Source organism: Dasypus novemcinctus, chromosome 14 (assembly GCF_030445035.2).
Source record: "Dasypus novemcinctus isolate mDasNov1 chromosome 14, mDasNov1.1.hap2, whole genome shotgun sequence".
Classification (NCBI taxonomy): Eukaryota; Metazoa; Chordata; class Mammalia; order Cingulata; family Dasypodidae; genus Dasypus; species Dasypus novemcinctus.
In genome coordinates this window covers 37,754,735-37,779,546 of record NC_080686.1, presented here as the reverse complement: position 1 = coordinate 37,779,546, position 24,812 = coordinate 37,754,735, and the positions used below count along the sequence as shown (strand labels likewise).

Here is a 24,812-nt window from a genome sequence, read left to right as displayed (position 1 = left end):
TGGACCTAAATGAACTCACAAAGAAAAATAAGTGGTCGGGTATATTTCTCAGTCCTCTATTCACAATTATATTTCCAAAGAGGTCTGTTGAATATGGGTAGTAAGAATAGAATTCCTAAGTTTGTTATTGTAACTCTACTGCTTAGAAATCTATAATGGTTTCTAAATGTTTGCACATGAAATCTAAACTCATCAGCATGCACTTTCAGACTTCTGTCTACACGTTTCAAGAGCTGGATCCCTCTATCTCCTTGGATTAAACTGGTTGCAACTACTTTTCTACCTTATTTGTACTAACTTAGAAACAAGCAAATCCATTAGTTATGCCTTGCATGCAGCTCACTTGCTCTTACTTCTATGCCTTTGCTGATGATGCCATTCATCTCACATGGAATCTTTGTTTCCTAATCATCTTTACTAAACCACACTTCAGACCTGGCTGGAAAGAAGATTATCCATACTGAAGCCCATCCCAGCTGATAATCCTTGTCCAACCCCAGTAATTTATTTTGTTATGATATCCCCTCAACTGATTTTCATAGGTACATATTTTAACATATTGTTTTTGATTCTATGCTACATTTTAAATGTGCCTTTGACAGTGAAGATATTGCTCATGTTTGACAAACTGTCAATGATTCAGGTTACATTTCAAATTCTAAAGATTAAAGAAAGTAAAATGCATTTCTCTTCCAAAGAATGCCTGGAGACTGTTTCATTATATGTCTAATATAAGAGATAGGAACAGGATATGAGGAAAAATTTGGTCAAAATAAATTATTACCCACTCATATTTACATCTGGATATTCATTTTTCAGTGTTATTGATGATTAAATCCTCTGAGAATGAGTGTCAACAAAGAATATGGTTCCTTGTTCATTTAAATGTGTATGCATATATCCATATTAACAAGAATATTGAGAACGATAAAAGTTAAGATACTTACATCAGAATAAACTCGATTTCCAATTACACGAGCATAATGTGGATTTGCCTGCATACAGTTACGAGGACAGTATACTCTGAAAAAGAAAAAAAAATATATATATATATATATAAATAAGATTTTTACTTTAGTCTTTCTTATTAGAAAAACCATAGACAGGCATATACATCTATAGTGATCTCACCCAATTTCATGGGTTTAACTATCATGCAAAAACTGTTGGTTCCCAAATTTACATCTCCATTTGTGATCTTGTCTCTTAATTCCATATTTATCATCCTGCTTATTCAACATCTCTACTTAGATCTAATAGGCACCTCAGACTTTGTGTGTATAAAACCAAATTCCTGATCATCTCTCCCAGTCCCCAAATCTGTCCTTTCTTTAGTCTTCCCATCTCAATAAATTGGCAAATTCATTATTCCAGGTGTTCAGGCCAAAACACCTTAACCTATCCTTGATTCTTCTCCTTGTCTTATAGTTACATTTTACCCATTGGCAGTTTCTATTGGCTATACATTAAAATGCATCTAAAATTAGACCATATCTGAGCACCTCATCCACTGTAACTCTGGACCCCATCATCTGCTGCCTGGTTTACTGCAACAGATTCCTGTATGTTCTCTCTGCTCCCAACTTTGCCCCACTCCAATCTATTTTCCACATACTTGTATTGAAACTTATTTTACTGATACCTTTCTGACTTAGCTCATTTGAAAGGAGTTTCCAAAAGTTTTTATTTGAAAATAGGGTGAAATTATCAGTGTTCAATCAACATAACTAAAGGGAAAAACCCATTTCCAGAGTCCAGGAAGCACATATGGCACTTCTGAAAATTTGATTCACACACACAAACACGGACACTAAGAACCAAAACTGGAAAAAAATAGTTCTTTGTACTGGCACACATGCACGCACATACATAATCTCTGTAAGGTTATGGTTCTAAATGATAGTTAAAGATAGTTTACTTGAGTCTGTTCTGCCAGCTATGGAACCTCCCAAGGCAATAATTTAAGCTAAAACAGAGGTACCAAACTGTGTTTCCCTAAAAACTTCAAATTGTCATGTAAACAATATCATTTTGACCAAAATTATCAAACTACTTTTTTACTAGTCCATAAAAGAAAAAAAAATGTAAAGGCTTCATGCCTCTTAAGATCAAAATTATACATAAACAATTACTTCTTCAGATTTATTATATTGATGAGAGTAAAAGCCAAAAAGAATTTTAAATATGTATACCATTTTACCTTTTTGTATGTCCTCCTTCCAGAATAAGCCAAGAAATAGGAAACTCATTCATTATTATTTTATTTGAATGACTTTTTTTTTTCTTTTGGTACATCCTGATATAGATTGTAACTGAGATATAGAATTAACATTTATTTAACCTTTACTAGAGGCAGACATTATGTTGGGATGTTCCACAGAGGTTATTCTTAATTTTTGTTTCCCATAAACCTAGTCACATGGTTGAGATTGGCTACAGTTCTATGATACAGTAAGTATTTAATAAGAAAATAAAAATGGAAATTCTAAAACTACTCTTTTTTTCACCATATCGTGATGTTAATATTTACCAGCATCACTTAACAATACAGGTCTTCTTCTCCTTTAAGACTACACTCTGTAAGTACAGGGGTTGAAGAAATCTGAAAAAAATTCTAAAAAATTCTCTGTTTACAAAATAAACCATGATCTAATTAAATCTGTGAGCCTTAAAAGAGGATAATTAGTGACATTCTCATGGCAGAAGATTACACTTCTATAACAAAAATATTTGACATATAGTTCATTTGTGGTCAGATGGTAAAAAATAAAAAAGTATATGATGTGTTTCAAAAATAAGAAGTAGGGTCTCAAATTATCCTACACACTTTGTAATCTGCTGATTCCTTTAAAAGTTCATGCTGAAAATTTAAAAAATTCCCAAGTAGCATGCATCAGCCATGTTCTTGCAGTAGAGTAGGAACTAACAGAACTTTTTTTTCTCTTTAGGCTGTATCAGGGAATGAACCTGGGATCTCTTATGTGGGAAGCAGGCACTCAACAACTGAGCAGGAAACAGTTGCTTGTTTGTGTGTCAAGTATGTGAAGGAATTGATTGTTTATATCAGATTTCTAATTGAGAAACTCCCTAATAATGGAAAATGAAATACCAGTATCTTATAACACCATTACAGTCTTGTGCTACCTTTGTGAACAACCAATCTCATTCTTTAAGTGTGACACATTGCTTTAGTTTTAGAAGGGTAAGTAATTAGGCTTTTCTAAAAAATGTTTAGTAAATATAGCTTGTCAAATTGGAATTACAATTCTAACTCTCGCTACTGGTTTTTGGAATTAAAACAGATTTTTTTTTTCTGTAATGGGGGTAGCATGGCTACAGAAATGGATAATCCAAGGAGACACTTCATTTTTCCTATTATGTATCCTTACAGCTGATGGCAGGGGTCTGTACTCTGACCATTTATTAGAATACCAGGGAATTTAAAGGAATATCTAATGCCTTGAGCCCAACTTAGACAATGAAATTTGAACCTCTGTTGTTGGGATGTAGCTTTCAGTGTTTTTAAAACCTCCACAATAAAGCCTAGATATGGTTGAGAAATGAGGGAAAGAATTTGAGAGAACATATATAGGAACACAAGAATTAATATTATGTTTCAAAAGAAGATCAAATTGTTCTACAAGGAATCACTTCTAAAGATCACTGTACAGTAAAATGTACAGTACAATGTATTCTGTACTTAGGCTATGAAAGAGAAAAATCTAGGTTTAAATTTCAGCTTAATTATTTACTAGTTATATGACTGAAGGAAGATACTGAACCTTCTTTCCCAGGTCTCATTCTATATTGTAAACTGGTACCATAATGTCTTTCCAATAGAACTATGGAAAGGGTAAATGAGGAATATATTAGAGCAAGCTCAGCATAAAGTAAATGCTCAATAGAAGCTAGCTCCCTTTCCCCATCTTTTTTATTCCTCAGCTAGAATAGAATAAAGAGGCTTTAAATTATTATTGCTATTTACAGATTCATAAAAACACAAACATTCACATTCTCTATAGATTTTGGTTCACTTGAATTAATTTGAATAATTGGCAAAACAAAACAAACCCTTCTACAATTTAATTTTAAAATTATAAAATAATTGATGTAAGATTTCAGAAATGAGCAGAAATATTTTAAATATTTCAATGTTTCCCAAAGTAGTAAAAAACTTTCATTTAAAAATCCTTTTTTTAATAATTAAATTTATAAATTTAATAAATTATATTAAATGAGATTAAATTTCAAGTGAACAAAATTTTCCTGGGAAGGGAATTAATAAAGTTAATTATTAATAAAATTTTATTGGGTGGGATTCAAAACCCTCCTCATTCAGAATATTTTAAAACACCATGAGATATCATTGATTTTGGCTAAACAGTATTTTAGGGGCTGAACTATTAATACTCATAACTTGGAAGAATGTCAAGACACTCTTTAATTGATGCTTTCAACCCTGCCAACAAAGAGGAAGAAGTTCAACACACTCAAATGTGGAGTTAATAGTGCAGATTGGCAAAAAAGAATTATTTCTTGGTGTTAGTTTTTTCAAAACAATCCACAGGTTGCTCAGTTTTTACAAGATTAACAAAAAAATTAGGAAGGCCATAAAGCAGACTATATTCTACTTCGTTTTTACCTGAAGATGATGAAATTACAATTGATGCAATGAAATAATGTATGAGTATATGGTAACAGTGACCGAATTAATAGTAACATCTTATTGTCATTCGGTATGACAACTTCAAAAGTTTATCTGCTTCTGTGGAAACCCAATAAATTACATTCTTTATGGTTAAATTCCACAGTGAATGCAATTTTTAAGTATAATTAAGCTACCTAAATGATGCAATATCTCAAAAATTAATAAGTACTTAGCGTTCCCACTCCCCCATACTTTAAAGGCTCCTTTTGCCTGCAAAAGTGCCACACATACATTTTTAAAATATCATTTTATCATCCCAATTAAAATGTGTCTTTATAATAATACTTCTGTAAGTTTCCAACTTAGTTTGGAAAAGATAAATGAAGCATTTTTCCCATTGTTTTATAGTGTTTAAACAACATAATTTTTCAATGATAGCATGCAAAATACAAATGAAAGGCTTAAGATGGGCTTTTTGATTTACTAATCATGACTAGATTTATTTAATTTAGGAACTGTTTTAACAATATTAAAAAATTTGAGTTATGTCATTTTAGTTTCTGTAGTAAACTATTGGTAGTATGTGTGAACATACATATGACGTGCACAAGCCCAGCAATTCTGGAATGTTAGAAAGTACTGTGCTATTTGGGGGGCACACACTAGCATATCCTGGAATATAAATCACCTGTCATGTCCCATTGCTCCTACCTCCTTAGCAGTTCAAGAGCATATGCTATATACATCCTAGAAAAACCCAGAGGCCAGGCAAACACAGTTCTCACAGATCAAAGCTCCATTTTCACAATAAAGAATGATAAAATTTCTAAACCATTACCTTGGGCAATGTGAAGCAGGCTTATGAAATGGACAGAGTTGTTCCACAGTTGTTTCACAAGTGACAGCCTGAACTATAAAAATTAAAATGAAAAACAATAAGCAAATTCTTTGGAAGAAATTTGCACACAATATAGTAGTAAAAAAATTAAATAAAAATTTAAAAGTGCTAACCTGTTACTTTAGAGACTGTGAAGGAATTAGCAGACTGGTATTTGCTGACAATAAAAAGAAAAATATCAATCATTTTCCTACATGTATCATAATCATCATCATTTCTGGTATTTTTCAGGTCTATAAGCGCTTTATTTCTTATTAAACATTTTTATTAAAATATCTAGATAAGTACTGGTCTGAAATACATCTTCTATTTTGTACAAAATCCTATTATCTTCAAGTATGAACCAAATTACCATTCTTGACATTAGTGGACTATGTCTTTTCATTACCATATTCAAGTTACAGGTAATAGTAATAGAAAAGAAAATTACAGACCATTATCTTTTATGAATACAGATGCAAAAATCCTCCATAAAATGCTAGCAAACCACATCCAACAGCACTTTAAAAGAATTATACACCATTAGCAAGTGGGACTTATCCCTGGTATGCAAGGGTGGTACAAGAAGAAAATCAACTAATAAAATACACCACATTAACAGAATGAGGGGAAAAAAGAGACAATGTAGAAAAGGCATTTGACGAAATCCAGCATCTCTTCTTGAGAAAAACTCTTAGAAAACTAGGAAGAGAAGGAAACTTCCTCAACATGATAAAGGGCATATATGAAAATCCCACAGCTAATATCCTGCTTAATGGTGAAAAACTGAAAGTTTTCCCTCTATGATCAAAAACAAGACAAGGATGCCCAAGGTCACCACTTTTATTCAACAGTGTCCTAGAAGTTCTTGCCAGAGCAATTAGACAACAAAAAGAAATAAAAGGCATCCAGATTGGCAAGAAGGAAGTAAAACTATTTGCAGATGACATGATCCTATGGACAGAACATCCTGAAAAATGACAAACTTCCTAGTGTTAATAAATTCATTCAGCAAAGCAGCGGAATTCAAGACCAAAACCCAAAAATCAGTAGTGGTTATATACACAAGCAATAAACAATTAGAAGAAGAAATCAAGAAAAGAAATTCCATTCACAATAGCAATGAAAAAAATCAAGTATCTAGTAGTAAATCAAACCAAGGCTGTGAAAGCCTTGTACATAGAAAACATCAAAACGTTGCCAAAAGAAATCAAAGAGGACCTAAATAAATGAAAGGACATTCTGTGTTTGAATATACACAAATGGCCAAAAAGCACATGAAACAATGTTCAACATCATTAGTCATCAGAGAACTGCAAATCAAAACCACAAGAAGATACCCATGAGAAAGGATACTACTAAAAAATGGAAGATTACAAGAATTGGAGAGGATGCTGAGGAATAAGAACATTCATTCATTGCTGGTGGCAAAGTAAAACAGTGCAGCCACTGTGGAAGACAGTTTGGCAGTTCCTCAGAAAGCTAATTATGGAACTACCATATGAACTGGCAATACTACTACCAGGCACATACCCAAAAGAATTGAAAGCAGGGAATTGAACAGGTATTTGCACACTGATGTTCATAGCAATATTATTTACAATTGTCAAAAGATGGAAGCAACCCAAGGGTCCATCAATCAATGAATGATAAAATGTGGTATATACACACAATGGAATATTATTCAGCCATATAAAGGAAGAAGTTTTACTACATGAGGCAACAAGGATGAACCTTGAAGAAATAAGCCAGATACAACAGGAAAATATTGTATGATTTCAGTGATAAGAAATAGAATAAGAGAGCTCATAGAGTCAGAATCTAGAATACAGATTACTAGAGGAAAAGAAAGGATAGGGAATGGGAAGTTAAGGCTTAAAATGTACAGCATTCCTATTTAGAATGATAGAAATGTTTTACTAATGTATGGTGGCGATGGCAGCACAACAATGTGAACGTAATTAACAGCATTGAAATAAATATCTGAACATGGTTAAAAAGGGAAATGTTGGTTGCATATATGGTAACAATAAAAATTTTTTAAAAATTCATGGAACTGTCCTACACAAATAGTGACGTCTAAGTTAAACCATGGATTATAAATAATAGTGGATTATAAAAATGAGCTTTCATTAATTATAGCAAGTGTTCTACACAAAAGCAAGGTGTTAATAATAGAGTGGTATATATGGGAACCCTGTATTTCATGCAATGTTATTCTAAAAACCCACAACTTCTTTAATAAAGAAAAAAAGTTATAGATAGTAGCTTAGAGCAAACAGTATACATTTATATATATAAATTAAAACTCTTAATGTACTACTTCCAAGTTGCTAGAAAACCAAACTATTTAGTCCTTCACAATAATAAGTGCAAGGTAGTGTTCTTAAAAGATTATTAGGGGAAAACGGACTTGGCCCAGTGGTTAGGGCGTCCGTCTACCACATGGGAGGTCCGCGGTTCAAACCCCGGGCCTCCTTGACCCGTGTGGAGCTAGCCCATGAGCAGTGCTGATGTGCGCAAGGAGTGCCGTGCCACACAGGGGTGTCCCCCATGTAGGGGAGCCCCACGCGCAAGGAGTGCACCCCGTAAGGAGAGCCGCCCAGCGCGAAAGAAAGCGCAGCCTGACCAGGAATGGCGCCACCCACACTTCCCGTGCCGCTAACAACAACAGAAGCGGACAAAGAAACAAGACGCAGCAAATAGACACAGAGAACAGACAACCGGGGGAGGGGGGGGAAATTAAATAAATAAATAAATCTTTAAAAAAAAAAAAGATTATTAGATAATATGTACCTTGTGAAAGTGTCCCCTCAGGACCTAGTATGTTTACAATGAATGAAGTCCCCCTCATTTACATGCATACAAAACCACAGGAATATAACATTAGTTATATCATTACATATCAAAATTTTAATTGGCTTATTTATACTTAGGTTTTCAAAACACATCTATTGCAAAAGTTGAACTTTATTTATAATAATACTTCAACATGGCAAATCCTCTGAATACATTAGCTCAGAACAGAAGGTGTTATAAAATTTCGACAAACTTTTATTTCTGTCAACTTCAAACTCAGTTTTTAATATTCATCATCTGTAATATACTCAAAGAAATAATATTCCTCGAGGCACAAAAATTACAAACTAGTAAATGCAGCCCCCAAGTTTTAAGAGGATTTCTATAACAGACATATGCAAAAATTAAGTTTAAGGAAATAAAAGTAAATTAGATAAATGTGTTTGACCAAGTGAAGATAAATATACTAAAGATAATGAGTAACAGCTATCATTTATTAAAGGTAATTAATAAATATTTGCTGAATGAATAAGTTAATCAATAAAGAACTCTATGTAGCTTTTACTAATGAGAATAAGCACTTACGTCTGAAAACTATACATAAAGCCTTTGAACAAAACTGTATACAATGGGACACCATTCCATCAGTTTGTATGGGTTTTTCATAAATTATTTTTTATCATTCTGAGTCCAGCTTAACCCTAGTGTGGAGTTGCATATGATTGTGCAGTTAAGAAAGCAACTATGCCACCTTTACTAAGAGAAGGAATCATTTATGAAGTCCAATAATGTTTATTTTTACATAGGAGAAAGAGACCCAGCAAAGACAATACAATAGCCTATATTCTTCTACTTTCTATAGAGTACATATGAAAATGCACAGTGTTTTAGAATAAGATATTTAGTATACCTAATGAAAAAATTTTGAAAATTAATTAATGCTATTTTGTTGGGTGAAATTACACTTAAATGGACAAGAGGAAGATAATGTGGTATATTATATATTTATATTATTTTTATATATTTTTAAAATGCTCTTTTATCTATTAACCTAATTTATCTCATTCATAAACTTGTTGCAAGACATAAGCCATTTTTCAAAATCAGGACAGGGAAATATGCATATAAAGTAGCCTTCTCTGGTGTATTTTCTGTTATAATTGAAATATTTATTGTTTTATATTGGGAATAATTCTAAATTTGTACATTCTTAATGAAACTTTGAAAATTTGGACTTTTATCATGCTCTTTATGAGAAAAAATTTCACCATTGAAAGTTTTAGATGCTTTTTCATCTTTTTGGCTAAGAAAACTATGCAGCAAGAATTAATGCTGAAAATTAGTGACTTCTTTCTTTACAAATTAAATTCTATGATTTCCCCTAAAAGCACGTAACTCATTGTTTCAATTTAAAATCATCTGATCTAAAAGATCATTCAGGTACTTACCCAATTGATTGAACACCATTTCTATTAGATTTAATGAAATAATGTTTTCTTCCTTGTCTGGTGATATCTACCCAACCACCATCATTGTCTATTATACCATAATGAATTGCAGCCTTACAGATGCTGGATTGCTTGAAGACAAAGAGGAAAGAAAAGGATGTTAAAATACTGAGTTCCTCATAGGCCATGACTCGTTAACATTTCTAAGGCTAAATAAACATGTCTCAGCAAAATATCTGTACTTCCATCAGTTACTTTTCACATTAAAAAATCAAATATATTTCTATAAAGCTAAAATGGATCTAAAAATAAAGCTCATTATTTTTAAAAAATTAAATATTATATGAAAGGATTCTTTCCCCCAATAATTGCATTTATAATACTTACCATTTCATAATGCACACTGCCAATAACTTTCGCTCTACTATCCAAACAGCCAGCAGGACATTCATATCTAAATAAAAGAAATGGAAACTTTCAGAATAAAACAAAAACATTTTGCATATTTTGTCCAATAATTTTGAGAACAATAACAAATATTACCTATTGCAGGTTGTTCCTTTGCACTGATCTCTTAATCTTACTTCACAAGAAACAATTTGGGCTAAAAGGGAAAAAATAACAAAATAATTTAGGTAATGTAAAAGAGGCTAGGCTTGGAGTAATTGCTATACAAAAGTGATCACCAAACTCTACAAAATGCATCTCTGAACGACTCCTTAGTCACAAGGTTGACAGCAACATGGTACAGTGAATACTGAGTTGGACTAAGAATTACAAAACACCCTTTCCTTTTTCAGATTTCTAATTATTTTTTCCTTTTTTTAATGCTCTGTCACTTAATAATAATTTCACATGAGCAAGTAATTACAATTCTATGAAACCCAAATGCTCCATCAAGTACAAAACAATACTGCCAACCTCAAAAGGGCTTTGTGAGAACAAAGAGAGTAAATTCAAGAAGAGGACTATAAAATACACATTCTGTTTTAGATAACTAAAGAGTTCTCATTTTAAACTGATACTTGGATTTATAAAGATATATTTGGCTATGTACACTTATTAAAAAGATGTTAGGAGAAAATTATCTTATATATTTTAATTCCCAATTGTTAAAAAAGAATATTAGTATCATCACTTGGGAAGAGGTACCTTCCTAAGAAAAGCTATACTGAATTCAGCAATCTCTGGCCATTCATTTATATAATGATGGAAAATGGATACAAAATTAAATAAAAAATTTTCTCCTCAAGGAACCTCAAGTTATGACCTTAAAATTACAGAATGTTGTTGCCATACATGGTAGAAATGGTAAAAAAAAATCTGTGTCCCCTGATATCTTTCAAATGCCCGGGGACTTAACTTTTACTTAATTAAAATTAACTTTAAGATACTAGTATTACACATATTTTCTGTGCATTTACACTGGAAGTGAATCTCATGATGTGTTTTTGACTTAAATATTTCATTTGTTGTAAACACTTATTTTTTGTTTATTTAAAAGAATATTATTTTGATAAAATGTTAGCCAAAAAAAAACATTTAGAATAGGGAAACAAATATCCAGAAAAATCTTTGCACAAGGCAATGTTGTTTTCCTGCTTGATTTACAATTGATTGCTTCCAAATAACATTGAAGAAAGTAAACATTTTAGTCAAATGCTTTTTTGCAAAGAAACAGGTAACCTTTGTCAGCAAAGGATGACCTTCAGTCTGAAATACTGGGATATTATATCAACAACAAATACTACAATAAAATTAGCTATGACTTTCAAAAAACGGATTTTGATGGAATATCATGCCTCAATTGGATTTAGGTCCCCAGAAAAGTAAAATAATTAAAACCATTTGCCCATGAAACCTTAATCACAAAAGGCAAAATCCAGGAATATCTAAAAGAGTCCTAATAATCATCAATTTAGACATATTTCTATAGTTTGGAATTCGAGCATTGGCTCTTGCTGATAACAACATGTCATGATCTTCAGCGCTGGACATTTAAACTGTCACGCACACCCTGATTATAAACAGCTCAACTACAATCATCAGAAAACACTAACAACTTAACATTTTGGAGATAGAAATACATTAATAAAGATCTACCTAAAAATAGTTTGATTCTCACACATACTACAAATTACGTGAAGAAGGAAGTTCCACTCATTTTATTGTTTGGAAAGAAGGCTGTTCTACTTTATCACGTATCATCTAATGTTAAGCTTTTTCCATTCAAAAATGTGCAAATTAATAACAAAATACAGACAGGTATGCTCTCTACTTAAGCTTTTGAATATTTTTAACTAATTCAATGCAGAGGTCTTACACATTTGTTGGGTACTTATGACTTCGTTTCTGTTACTTTCATCAGCTCTTGTCCGAACACGGGAGTCACGGACTTGTGACTGTTGCCGCTCAATTTCATTCGTTTCTTCTTGAGGAGGGTAATACTGGTCTGGCCCTTCTGTTACAGAGAATGGATTTAAGAAGCATGAATCCCATTTTACATGTGCACAGATTTCCAAAATAATATGTCCTTTACATGCCTGGTAACATCAAACTAGAAAAATCAGTACTGTTTTGGGGCAAAAGTTTTGGCTTTAGGTGGTCGCTTTACATACCTCATTGGAATACAAGAAATACACATAGAAGCCTTTGAGCCCAACATTCATTTATGTTACTGTTTTGTTAATATTCAATGGAGTCATTTCCAAACTTTCATTTTTCAATATGTTATCAGTGTTTGATTTTCATATTAACATCATGAAATCTAGCACAGTGATATAATGAAGTTAGGGTTTAATGAATTTGTTTTTTCCATGAAATTATATTCTTACTACTTTTAGGAGGACAACATTTAGAATTCTCCCAAAAGGCAATTTGGCATAAAGGATTGTTTTTACTACAGGATCAGTTTGGATGGAAAGGTTTTTCTATTTTAGCATGGAATTCAATGTTTAGAAATATAAACATGAAGATGGATAATAACTTCAAATTTTGAATTAAATAATTTTTTCCAGATTAGCTTTATCACAGGCTTGACAGTGGCACATTTTAGAGATGTGCAATATTGTTTCCTAATCTTTTCATGTATGTCCAAGAACTCAGAATCTAGGAATAAGAAGTATGAAGTCAGAGGAATGCACTTTTAAGTAAAATATAGTGGCCATTGATAGAGGAGCAGAAAGGTTAGAGGCTTGGTGGTATAGAGGACAAAAAATAGACAGATGCTTATATAATGAAAAAAGCTGCACATACTTCCAGAAATTAAAAATGTCTTATACAATGGAGTGAAATATATGATTAGCCTGTTCATCATAGCTAATTAGTGCCTATTCATTAAAAAAAAATTCACCTTTCTTTATGAGCTCTGAAAAGAGGTTTCATTTATTCAAAGATTTTCTAACACATTTACTCTACATTAATCTTCATTTCCTTTTATCATCATTAAGAAAAAAGCCCAAGGTACTGAAAGCTGTTCACTTGGATTTCAAACAAGGGCATGACTTTTCACAAAGTTTTGTCACATACGTTTCATTTTCACGAGCTATAAATAGGACACCATAATTATATTTGCTTTTTAGGATTCAAATTCATTAGAGAGCACTACTTTTATAATGGTTTTAATGCTTTTATACTTTTTTTGTTATTTCAACATGAAAATTTGTATACTCTGCAGTGAAATGTACAGGATTAGGATAATTCATTTAATATGCTTCAGTAAGATCCATGGTTAGTTATTTTGGTAAAAACTTGTAAGGGCTAACAATAAATTATGTTAAATTAGTAAATCCTTCAAAAATGATCACAGTTATGGAAATAACTGTTCAACAGTTCCTCAGGGTGGCTTAAGAATATAAATATCACTCTGTGACAATTTCAAAATAGTATGAGAAGTGGAATAATAATGAAAATTTTCCTTTAAATACATGTCAGTCTAATAAACTTTATTGTTATGATTATTTTATGACTGTTTGAAAAACGTTTTAAATGGTTTCTTTACAAATCTAGAGTTCAGGCAACCCTCATGTAAAAACGAACTCCACTTTTGTCTTTTTAAACGTAATTTAATGTAGACACAAGATTAAAATATTAATCAAGTGGAATATTAAAACACATTAGCACATACCTTTGTAGCACAGATTTTCTCTACAGCCCCCTCCAAAACTAGGTGGGCAAGCAGAGCAGGGCCGTCCATGTTTGTAAGGGGCATGGCCCCACCAGTTCCCCCTTAAAGAGAAGATCCGCTCAGTTAAGTAGTAGTTGAATAGCATAATTGGCAATATTGTAAAATATTACTATATAAGAATCTTTAAGGAATGATTTTGTGTATAGAGTTTTAAGACATAATCTTTTAGTACAGAGTCCTTTTTGTTTTGGGGTTTAAATATAGATTACTGCCTCATCCTTTCAAAAATGTTCTAAGCAATTCATTTATTCATATTGGTAAAATTGCAAAACCAAACTTTTGCAGAAAACAAAATTCTGTTATGGAATAGCCACCTATATTCCATTTGCTTTCATAAAATCAGATCTTAGATTTGACCCTGAAAAACACTTTCAATGAAATCATTTGAAAGGTCTTTACAGTGAGAATACATTTCTCAGTTAATCTAGACTTGCTAACCTCTAGTAAGTAAAAATTATTAACTATTTACAGAATAGAATACTGTAACAAATAATACTAAAATATATGACTGCTGTCTCCACAAAGATCATAATTCCTATTTTCATATCCCTTTAAGCACTAATTTTATGTTAGGCAAGTCATAATTATTTCCAAATTTAATAAACCAAATTAGTTTCAGTTTGAATTAATCATTCAAACTGAAAAATGAGAAAAATTCAGGAATATAAAGTTGTCATGTTGTTAAGAATAAATTTAAAAATGAAAGAAGTGTTTTGTGTACTCACTTTGGGGAATAATTGCACACCAGGTAGACAGCTTTGGGCCATATCTGCCCCCAGATGTTCATATTGTGACACAAATTAATGGCACAACCTATTCTGCTACTTGTGGCCCACACCACCTACATTCAAGGAAAAAAAGGTTCAGAGAAAGTAATCTGAGATGAAATAAGACAACGACATACCTGAAAGAAAACTGGATAAAAACTGAATTTGAGAACAAATATTTATTCAAAATGAAATGACATCAATATCAAAAAGTGTCTTTTTCCTGGGACATAGGGAAACTGCTTAATTAGTTGGCCTCCTAACAATTTCTTACCCCGTATTTCTCAAACAAAGAACTGGAGCATAAATTTAGGTGTTCACATTTCTTACACAGCATCATCTTTTTCACTGTGCCATTGGTTATTAGCGAGTTCAATGCAGAACTTAATCTTGTCATGCAGAAAGGCACAGAGAACCATGTCTGCATTACAGTCATCAATAATCAGTCACAGAAATTGAAAAACTCACATCAGTGATAAGCTTTATCTGGTATCTACCTTCAATTGAATTGTCTGATTTAGAAGTTCAGAATATAAATAATTCCAGATGAAAACACTGAATTAAAAAAATGCTGCACAGGTGTAAGTGCAGAATATCACTGGCAAATAAAACTCTATTTGTATTCTTAGAAAATAAAAAATAATAAGGATTCCTGGCTGTGAAAGTAGTATATTTCTCTCCATTTGCATTTACAGAAGGAATTATTAAAAATGTTTCATATATAAAATCATTAACATAATAATGTCTTTTAAAATAGATACATGGGCCTTTTTCTGAAAATTGTTTTTAATGTATATAGATATTTGTAACTATATAATTTTAGCAATTTTATTGATATATATTCATATACCATACAATCCACCCAAAGCATACATTCAATAGATTTTGGTATAGTCACAGAGTTGTGCTTTTATCACCACAATCAATTTTAGACCATTTTCATTACTCCAAAAAGAAAATCCCCCCACTCATTAGCAGTTACCTTTCAATCCATCCCTTGCCACTAATCTAACTTCATCTCCATAAATTTAGGTCTATTTACATTTTAAGGCAAACAATATGCAGTAATTTGTGTCTGGTTTCTGTCACATATGATTATTCTCTGCTTAAAATTGATGAAAAAATTAATATATTACTATTCACTTCAGTCCATAGTTTGCTTTAGGTGCATTTTAACTTAGATACCGCCCCATCAAGAGCACTATATAATATTAACCTATACTTGTTTTGTTTCATTAAAGAACATTCTTAAAGTTGTACTTGAAACACACTCATCACCTACAACAGGGTTTACTATGCAATAAGTCCCATGTTTCATCCTTTAGCTTTTCTTCTAGTAACACCTATTTTTAGTAATCATACCAAATGTCATAAGAAAGGCACATACTAAGTTACACATATTCAACCTAGAGAATGAAATGGAGCACACCCACAGTTACCTGTGTATAATGAGTACAGACAGGACCAGAACATCGGAATGGACAATACGGGTTGCATTCGTGCTCGTAGGGGTAGGTAAAGTCTCTCACTTCATCATACCATGCTTGTACATGAAAGGTTGGGGGCCTATACCTATTCGAAAGAAAATCCATCACAAAGAGCAGGAAAGTTGGAGAACATGTATAACCAAATCTTCCAAAACATAAATAAAAAGTTTCATAGGAAAGAGATATTTGCATGGCAAATTATCCACCTGAAATAAATATGCCTCATACATTACTAATATCAATGATTTAAAACAAAATAAAGTCTAAAAAAACTGCTGCTCAATCTTGTGTATTAGTTTTTTGTTGTTTATGTTGTTGTGATTACTTGCTTTTCCTTTAGCTACCAAGGCTTTGAATATTTGCAATGATGACTTGGTAAGCATTTTCATTCCAAACACTTATTTTTCAGAAACAAAAAGTTACACTTTAAACTACCTTCCCCAATGTGCTCCCAAATTCTGTCCAATTGATGGAAGCAGGCTTGCAGGTCCATGTTCCCACAAACAAGTTTCAGCCCAGGATTCTGCAGATCTTTCCAGTTCTACATCCCACATCTAAAATTTAAAACAAAAACAAAATACAGATACAAACATATAATGTGTGTGGATGTAGTTTGGACATTTGTTCAGAAGCCAGCGTTGCTCAGTTCCTATGTTTTCTCCCTTCTATGCAAGGTCAGCATCTTCATCTGGGTTCTCACCATCCCTCACCTAGATGTTTCTACCACCCTCCTAATTAATCTCCAAGCCTTCATCTCTTACTCTGCCACTCTCCCCAAGTGTTCACAATGACTTACGTGAGCACAAATATACTTAAGTGACTCCTCTGCCTAAACAGGTAAATTCTTCCCCACATACACCAAATAAAGTTCAGGATCCTCTGTCCCACTGTTCCCTATCTCAGCACAAGCCATTCCCTGTTTCCTCTGCCTGATACATCCTTCTCTTGATTATTTGTCAGGCAGATTCCTACCTTCTGTGATACCTTTTCATTTCTCTTAGACATACACTCCACCCTCCCTGGATCATTTAAAGTCTTGTTTTACCCCTTTGTATAGTGCCTATTGCACTGCAATGATTATCATACATCTACAAGTCTATGTTTTAAAAGCATAAGTAACTGCTTGGAGGCAGTAACTTAATTCAAGCTGGTATCTCCAGTTTATTGTTCTGTACCTGACATAAAAACAAGGTGATTGACAAATGCTTGTTGAACACATGAATTAAAATTAAATACAGCTAATTCCTTAAAAAGAAAAATCTATGTGTTTTTATAGAAAATTTAATGAGTACAATTAGTTAATACTTTAAAAGTAATTTATAAATAAATATTTAAAATTACAATATGATTACTGAAATTATTTTGCATGATCTGGGTTTAGTATTTAACTTGTTATTGATTCAAAAGACAGGCAGTGATGAAAATACAGAGTCAGATAAAACTAGGTTCAAATCTTGGCACCACCAATTATTAATTGGGACACTGGATGCATGAAGAGGATGGACAAATAGCCCTGGGACTGGAACAAGACACCACTAACGTGACAGCAATGAGTTTGGAGAAGAGCAGACAGGCTGTAATGTTTAAGGGTCTAAATTAATAGAAGATGATGGGTGGCTGAAGGTAGGTGCTGAGGGAAAAGAAAAAGTTAAGAGATGAGCTTACTAAGTTTGGGGAAAGGCAATATAGAAAGAAAAATAAGTTGTAATGGAAGTGGAAGTGTGTGTCATTGCATTTCTATGCATATCTTAGGGCTAGTATGTAAGGTATCTGTGATACTTGGATTGCATATGCTAAGTAGAGAGTGAAAATATATGACTGGGTTTCTGGAAGAAAAAATGTGAAGACATAAATTCACCTAGAGGTGAATTTCTTCAAGATGTTAATAGACAGTAAGAAGTATGAAAAGAAAATTCCAGGTTCATCAAAGCTTAAAAGGAGAAAAAACAATGAGATAATACATGAAACCAGAAAAGAAAAAAAGATCAGACAGATTACAGGAAAAATAGAAGAGGATTACATTATAGAAGCCTTCAGACAGAATGCCAGGAGTAGAGTGGGCTATTCAAATGCCACTGAGAAGTCAAGAAAGATGTGGTTTGCCACGAACTAACTCATGAGCAATTTCAGATCAAGGACAAGTAGAGAAGATAATCAGTAGAGGTTTATTAACTGAATGGAAAGGGAAAGTTGAAAAAGCAAGAACAGATTACTTTAGAGAAAAGAGATGGGCAGATGCTAAATTATAAAAATGTATATTTTTCATGCAACTAAAAAGAGGAATACAATTAGTTAATTTTCCTAAAAGCTTTAATTTTACTTTGAATTAATGTCGAATATTCAAAAAGATAAGTTTTATGAAATAGAAATGTGTGCAATGAAATAAAGTATTTATCAGGCAAGCATTCTATTTGCCAAATATTGGGATACTATTAATTCATTCCATTATCTAAATGTGACAACTGTAAAATCACATATTTTTATAAGAGTTAACAAAAAACAAAGGTATAATTCAAGTTGCTGTCATATTATGTGCCCAAATTATGTAAGAAACAATGAAGCTTGATGAAGTCTCCGAAAATGGGCAAGATGCAGATTTCCTTTTGTATTCAAAAGGTTGGAGAGGTAGTCCCTCTCAGAAGCATCAACCATCAGAAACCTTGAGGAATGCGAATAAAATGCTGCTACTGTTCTAAACCACTACTTTTTGGGAGAATAAGTTATATGGTCATAATAACTGGAACAAATTTGGTACCTGAAAGTGGGGTGCTGCCAAAACACATCCTAAAATGTGCGCCTTTGGCACCAATCAACAGGCAGAAGATGGAAGTACACAGAGCAATCCTAAAGAGCCTTGAAGACTGTTGGCTCAAGTCTGATGGCCTTGGAAGAGCCTGCCAGTGAGGACTTACGCAACGTGAGGAAAAAGTTATTGGTAGCTGGAGGAAAGGGCACCACTGTTATGTAATGGCAGAAAGTTTAGCAACACTGTCTCATGGGTGAGCCTAGAATACAGAAGGAGTACTTCGTTACCTGGATGATGTAGCTGAGGACACCTCTAGGCAGAGTATTGAAGGTGTCACCTAGTTTCTTTTTGCTGCCTTTAGTAAAGCACCAGCTGATAAGGTAAACTAAAGATGTTAGTATTAAGTGTATAGGAGCCAGGACTTGCTGAGTTCTAAAATGAAACTGTGTCTCATTCACAGGCTCTACAAAATTTTAGAAGCATAGGAAGCCCTCTAGTTTTAAAAATAATTGTACTACTGGAAATACCACCCGTTTGAAAAACGAGCACAACATGAAAGTAGACCTTTGGCTCCCTAACAGCTGTAGGCAGGGCAGAGGTTGAAAACAGCACTCTTTGGTTGACCAGCCATTCTTACAGGGATCAGAACTCAGAGCCCAGAGGGCAGAGCCAAAAACTTAGCAGAATCATTCCCAGGCAGTACAACTGAGTCTTAATCAAGGAACAGAATATATGTGTCTGATCAGATTTCAGAATTGCTCTATGGGCCTCCTGCTTTACGCCCATCATAGGAATTAGAACAGACATTTATTCCTCTATATAGAAAATGAATCAAGGTCAATTAACGCTTGTTTTACACACAATTCTACAACCTGTGATGTCAGTTTTTTTTCTATGAATTTGAGGATGGATCCTGAGAGAATATACAACTAGTTCCAAACTCACAAATTATTTATATTTCAAAAGTTTGCAGTTTATAAATTGGAATAAACTCAAAATAAATCATTCAGATGCTTAGGGCTAAGCTTTCTTATGTGTAAAATGCATCAGCCAAAATAGATCACTCAGATCCCTTCCAGCTCTAAAATAAAATTATTGATTATATAGTATGGATAAGATTTTTTAAGGCATGATTTAATTTTTTAAAAATCCATTAAAGGTAGGGGGAAAGCATATTAAATGAACTATAACAGTGCTAAAATAGACATTATTTTAATGTATTCAATAGTCAATTGCTATAATTAATGATAATCTTTAAATAGTGATCTATTTAAAGAATCTAATCATGGATCCTTCAGTTAAGTTCAGTAATAAAAGAGTCTTGAAAAAACTTACTGAAAATATAGCTGCCCTGGAAGAAGTATTATCATGACATGCCAACAGCATGGTATATATATTTTTGTCACAATAATTCAGGTTTTAAGACCACCAATAATTCATGCCCATCCTATTTAAACGCAGATTGATATCTACATATTTCTAATAAAATTCAGGTTTTAAAATTAAATCAAGATGGCCTAAGAAGCTTCTCTCTCTCCCTTTATCAGAATTATTTACCCAGGACTAATTTAAAGTCAAACTACATTTAACTCACCATTTCTTTATAAAATGGGTATGTGAGAGGTGTAGAAATGCATAACTGTGTTTTTCAACTACATCCGTATATTATTCCTTCTTAGAGCACTCTAATTGGTTCACAAGCTTTTATTACCATAAGAAGCATTTAGATTATTGATGTTCATCTCCAGTAATATTTAAAGCTAGTTCAACCTGGAGGTATTGTCATTTTGTGGGCATATATGAAAAAATTTAATAATGACAAAGTACCTTAAAAAGTAAACCTGGAAATATATACTTGTTTTAGTACCAAAAGATAATTAAATTGTAAAGTGGATATTTTTCAAGTAAAAATCAACCACTAATTTCACACAGAATAACCAATGTTAAAGACCTTTTTTATTAATCAACATTGTTTTAGAGTATATTAAAGAACATTATGTAACATTCTATAAGATTATCTGCTTGATGCAAATTTGTGGTTTTAAAGTTATCCCAAAACATTGTCTAAAACAACTGAAAATTTTCAGTAAAATGCCCCAGTTAATTGATTAAAGAAAACATTGTCAGTAACCAGTTACAAACAGGTCTCTCTTCAGCCAAGTCTTAAAATTAATATGGCAAAATATTTTAAACAAGTCATAGACTTCTGTATGCTATTTTTCTGCACAGCTAAAAAGAGCACCAGGATATTTTAGCCAGGTCACAGATGTAGAAGTGGTTGAAGAAAATCAAAGACATATACAGAGTATCTCTGAATACCACCTTTAAAAGAAATTTCTTGCTGCATTACCACTTCTGGAAAAACAGGTTAGTAAATTATTCTTATGTCAAAACTAAATTTCTTCCCAAATCACCCCTGTTTTCCTTATTAAATTAGAAATCACATTCTAAATATCTGATAGAGTAAGTTATCAATTTGATCCTCCTCAGACCAATAACTTGATTTCTAATATATCCCAATAAACTGTTATTCTATTGTAATATATTAAATATTATATTTGATGGTTCATGAGACTTGATTCACATTCCAAACATTAATGCCTCATTTAAAAATCTGTAAAGCCATTTTTTTCCATCCAGTTTGTTTTTTATCAGAACTACAATAAACAAACCAATCAATCAATCAATAAATCTGTCTGTGCTGGAAGAGTGTATTATGTTTTCTTTACTAAACTATGTGGTATAAAAGCACTATGGAAAACAGCTGGAATACATCCCTTAAAATTAGGAAACTACCTCAGGTGATTAACTACTGTGGTTCCCTGTTTCGAAAAAACTTTGTAGTTACAGGGAAAATACAGAAGACTCAGATTTCAAAGCTGTGGTACTGGACACAAAGGGATTGTCAGGTTCTGAGAATGTATCATGACCTCAAGGAAAGGCACCTATAGGGTCTCCTGGAAGTTACAGAGATGAGGAGACTATGTAGCAGAGTTTTACTTACCATCAACCTTAAAAACTTCAAACCTTAATAATTTAAGGAATTGCATCTTCATTCTATTAAAATTAAAATACTAATTTTTGAAACAAATTTAACATCCAGATAAACTCAACAAGAGGATTTCAATTAAACCTACTGTTTCAATATTATACAAATACAGCGAATGCAAGATGCTATGCCTTCTAAGGCAGCACAGCCATTAACTTCACAAAATCCTTCCATTTCTGTCAAATATCTACTGGTTTACCTCATCAGAGACTTTATCACATCTACCTCATTTACATCCCAGCCCTCCACAATATGGATCCTCCTCTCCAGCTGACTCTTAAATACTAAAGGGCTTCTGAGTCAACCAGGATCTTGTTGAAGTTCAGACTCAGGTTTGGTAGGTCTGAAGAGAAATCCATGATACATTTCTAACACATGGTTCCAGGACCATACTGAGAACACAAACTCTGAGTAGCCAGGTTCTTGCACCTCTCTTGAATTTCTCATATTCCTTTGAATCTATCAGAGATTTCCTTCCCATAGCAGTGTTCTTTCTCTCCTCTCCTCCCTAGGTAAATTTTATCCTTTCGCCAAAGTCAAAGTTGTCTTTCCTCTTGGAAGTCATTCCAACTACAGTACTCCAATTCTCTCACCCTTCTCAGAACCTTTTTAAACACATAACTTTCCAGTTACTCTATATCCTTCTAGACCCATATCTATTGCTTTGGATCTTAATTCTGAAACTAGATTTTTAAATCAAAAACTGCATCTCATATTTTTTGTGTTTGCCGTAGCACCTAATATAAAACTTGGTGTATAACTGGTCACCTACACATACTTACTGACTGACTGATCTAGATCTAGTCTCATAGGGTGGGGGTTGAATTAAAGTATTCACTGCTATCTCATCTCTGCTGTGTCCTCTGCCTCACCATCATGTCCACTGTGTCCTCTCATGCAGCTACTTATAGGTCCGGCATTCACGGGCTCAGATACCACCATCCCTTGGTGCTCACTTTTACAGTCTATTACGACCCTGCAGACAGACCCATCATTAAACACTTATACTTATAGCATTTGTTTCCTGCTGAGATCCTAACTAATAAAAAGATCTAACTCACAGAATTTGTAATAGCAAACTGCCTTATATATTACCTGGCAAGTACTAGATCTTAATAAATGTTCTCTTCTTCCTCCCCCAGTCCCCTAAGAATCTGTTTAATTTGTTGTAATTAATAGTAGATTCTTTTTAAATTTTTTTTTGCATTTGGAACACTGCATATATTCATGTAACCAAGGAAAAAATTCAAATCCAAAATTTCAAATGATTGACAAACAATAATATAATCACTACTTCCTAAAGCTTCAATGACAGAGTAGTTGTCTTAGAATTCAAATTTAATACAATATTAATTTTTTTTAAAAGTTTAGAGTAAGTTATCCCTAGCTTTACTTTGAATCTATTGACAATTAACTCTCCAGGTAAGACCTTTTTAGTATTCAATTTTCAGGATGATATTTCCACTGAAGCCTCCCATAACTCCTGACATTTAAGCGACATCTGTATACATAAATAATAATAAACACAAAGTTAGGAAACACTGTCACAACTGTTTCACCTATAAAAGTCAAATTAACACTGTCCAAATTACCTCAAATGAAATGTATCTTCATTGGTATGTAGGGAAGAAAAATGAGAGGTCAGTATGTGAATAGCTTCTTACTCTATGGCCATTGCTAGCACTAGGCTTCCGAAGTCTGTGGGATGATTCCCACTGGTAGAACAAGGTCCTCTGCATCATTTGGGAAAATAAGACCTTAAACAGCTCAACACAGAAGTCTGAATCAGTTCACACAAGATCATGACTGCCACGTACTCCCGTCTCGTCAACTGTACGCAAACTTTTACATCACTACCTATCTGAAAGGCTTCCTGTCATTCAGGTGGAGTCCCTACCACACAACGTCTACAATCTTTTCCAAACCCTTTAAAATTTACAGAAAGTTTATAATATATTCATGTGTACTTCTCACCATGTGGTGATTTATGTCTTGTAAAGAGTTTTGCCCCAAGAGCTTTAGCATTCTGATCATTGTATCTCCTGGAAGATCCCAACCCTATCTTCGGAGAGGGTCTGGCCAACCCCTCTCCATGAGACAGATGTCAGCAACCCAGGGCAACTCACGAAAGTCACTGAAATGCAATGCTGTGCTCATTAAAGAAAGACTTTACCCTAACCTAAACCCTATTGTACTTAAAAACACAAAATTAAGTAAAACATAACCAAAGTAATTCACTGAAAAGAATGCTCTTGAAATCTTATGAATCATGACATCTTCTTGTCAAAACAGAATTAATCAGTCTTTTTCCATTCTGCCCATTTTAAATTGTTAAAAATCTGATCATCTTTTCAGTATTTCATTCCTTTTTTTCAATTTTTTTTTCCTTTCAACTAGCATAAATTGAGCTTAGAACATATGTCAGTCACTCAGCCAGAGAATACTAAAACAAAGGCCCTGGCCCTGAAAGAATTTAATCTAAGGAAGGAAAGAGTGAGAGATAGACAAGCATGCAAATTAACAGAGGCAGAGTCTGGGCAACTGGGGGAGGAGATCTAACTGAATGTGGGAGGGTTTAGAGAAAAAGATTATGCTTTGAGTGAGTCTTGATGAAAAAACAGAAATTCATTAGAGAAAACAAGGAGAGCATAGGGATTCCAGCATCTGCAAAGGAGAGCAGGTTTGGCACGATCCGTTCGGTGTCCAAAAACCCAAAGCATATGGATAATGACATATATGTCTGAGTGAAACAGTGCTGCATTTTGTTTGTGCGGTTTGTACTCATATTATTCATACCACTCTGGA

At 33.1% G+C, this 24,812-nt stretch overlaps 1 protein-coding gene across 1 annotated transcript in view; it reads right to left on the bottom strand.

Moving 5' to 3' along the window:
- The window catches only part of CRISPLD1 (cysteine rich secretory protein LCCL domain containing 1), a 42,758-nt gene that overhangs the window by 4,766 nt on the left and 13,180 nt on the right, over window positions 1–24,812 (bottom strand). Inside the window, exons 3-13 of the mRNA XM_058275661.1 lie at window positions 16,648–16,766; window positions 16,165–16,297; window positions 14,684–14,799; window positions 13,899–13,999; window positions 12,096–12,233; window positions 10,316–10,376; window positions 10,160–10,226; window positions 9,773–9,903; window positions 5,660–5,703; window positions 5,487–5,559; window positions 948–1,023 (exon numbers count right to left, since the gene is read on the bottom strand). Coding sequence (XP_058131644.1) covers window positions 948–1,023; window positions 5,487–5,559; window positions 5,660–5,703; window positions 9,773–9,903; window positions 10,160–10,226; window positions 10,316–10,376; window positions 12,096–12,233; window positions 13,899–13,999; window positions 14,684–14,799; window positions 16,165–16,297; window positions 16,648–16,766 — 1,059 coding nt within the window. The remainder of the gene's footprint in view (window positions 1–947; window positions 1,024–5,486; window positions 5,560–5,659; window positions 5,704–9,772; window positions 9,904–10,159; window positions 10,227–10,315; window positions 10,377–12,095; window positions 12,234–13,898; window positions 14,000–14,683; window positions 14,800–16,164; window positions 16,298–16,647; window positions 16,767–24,812) is intronic.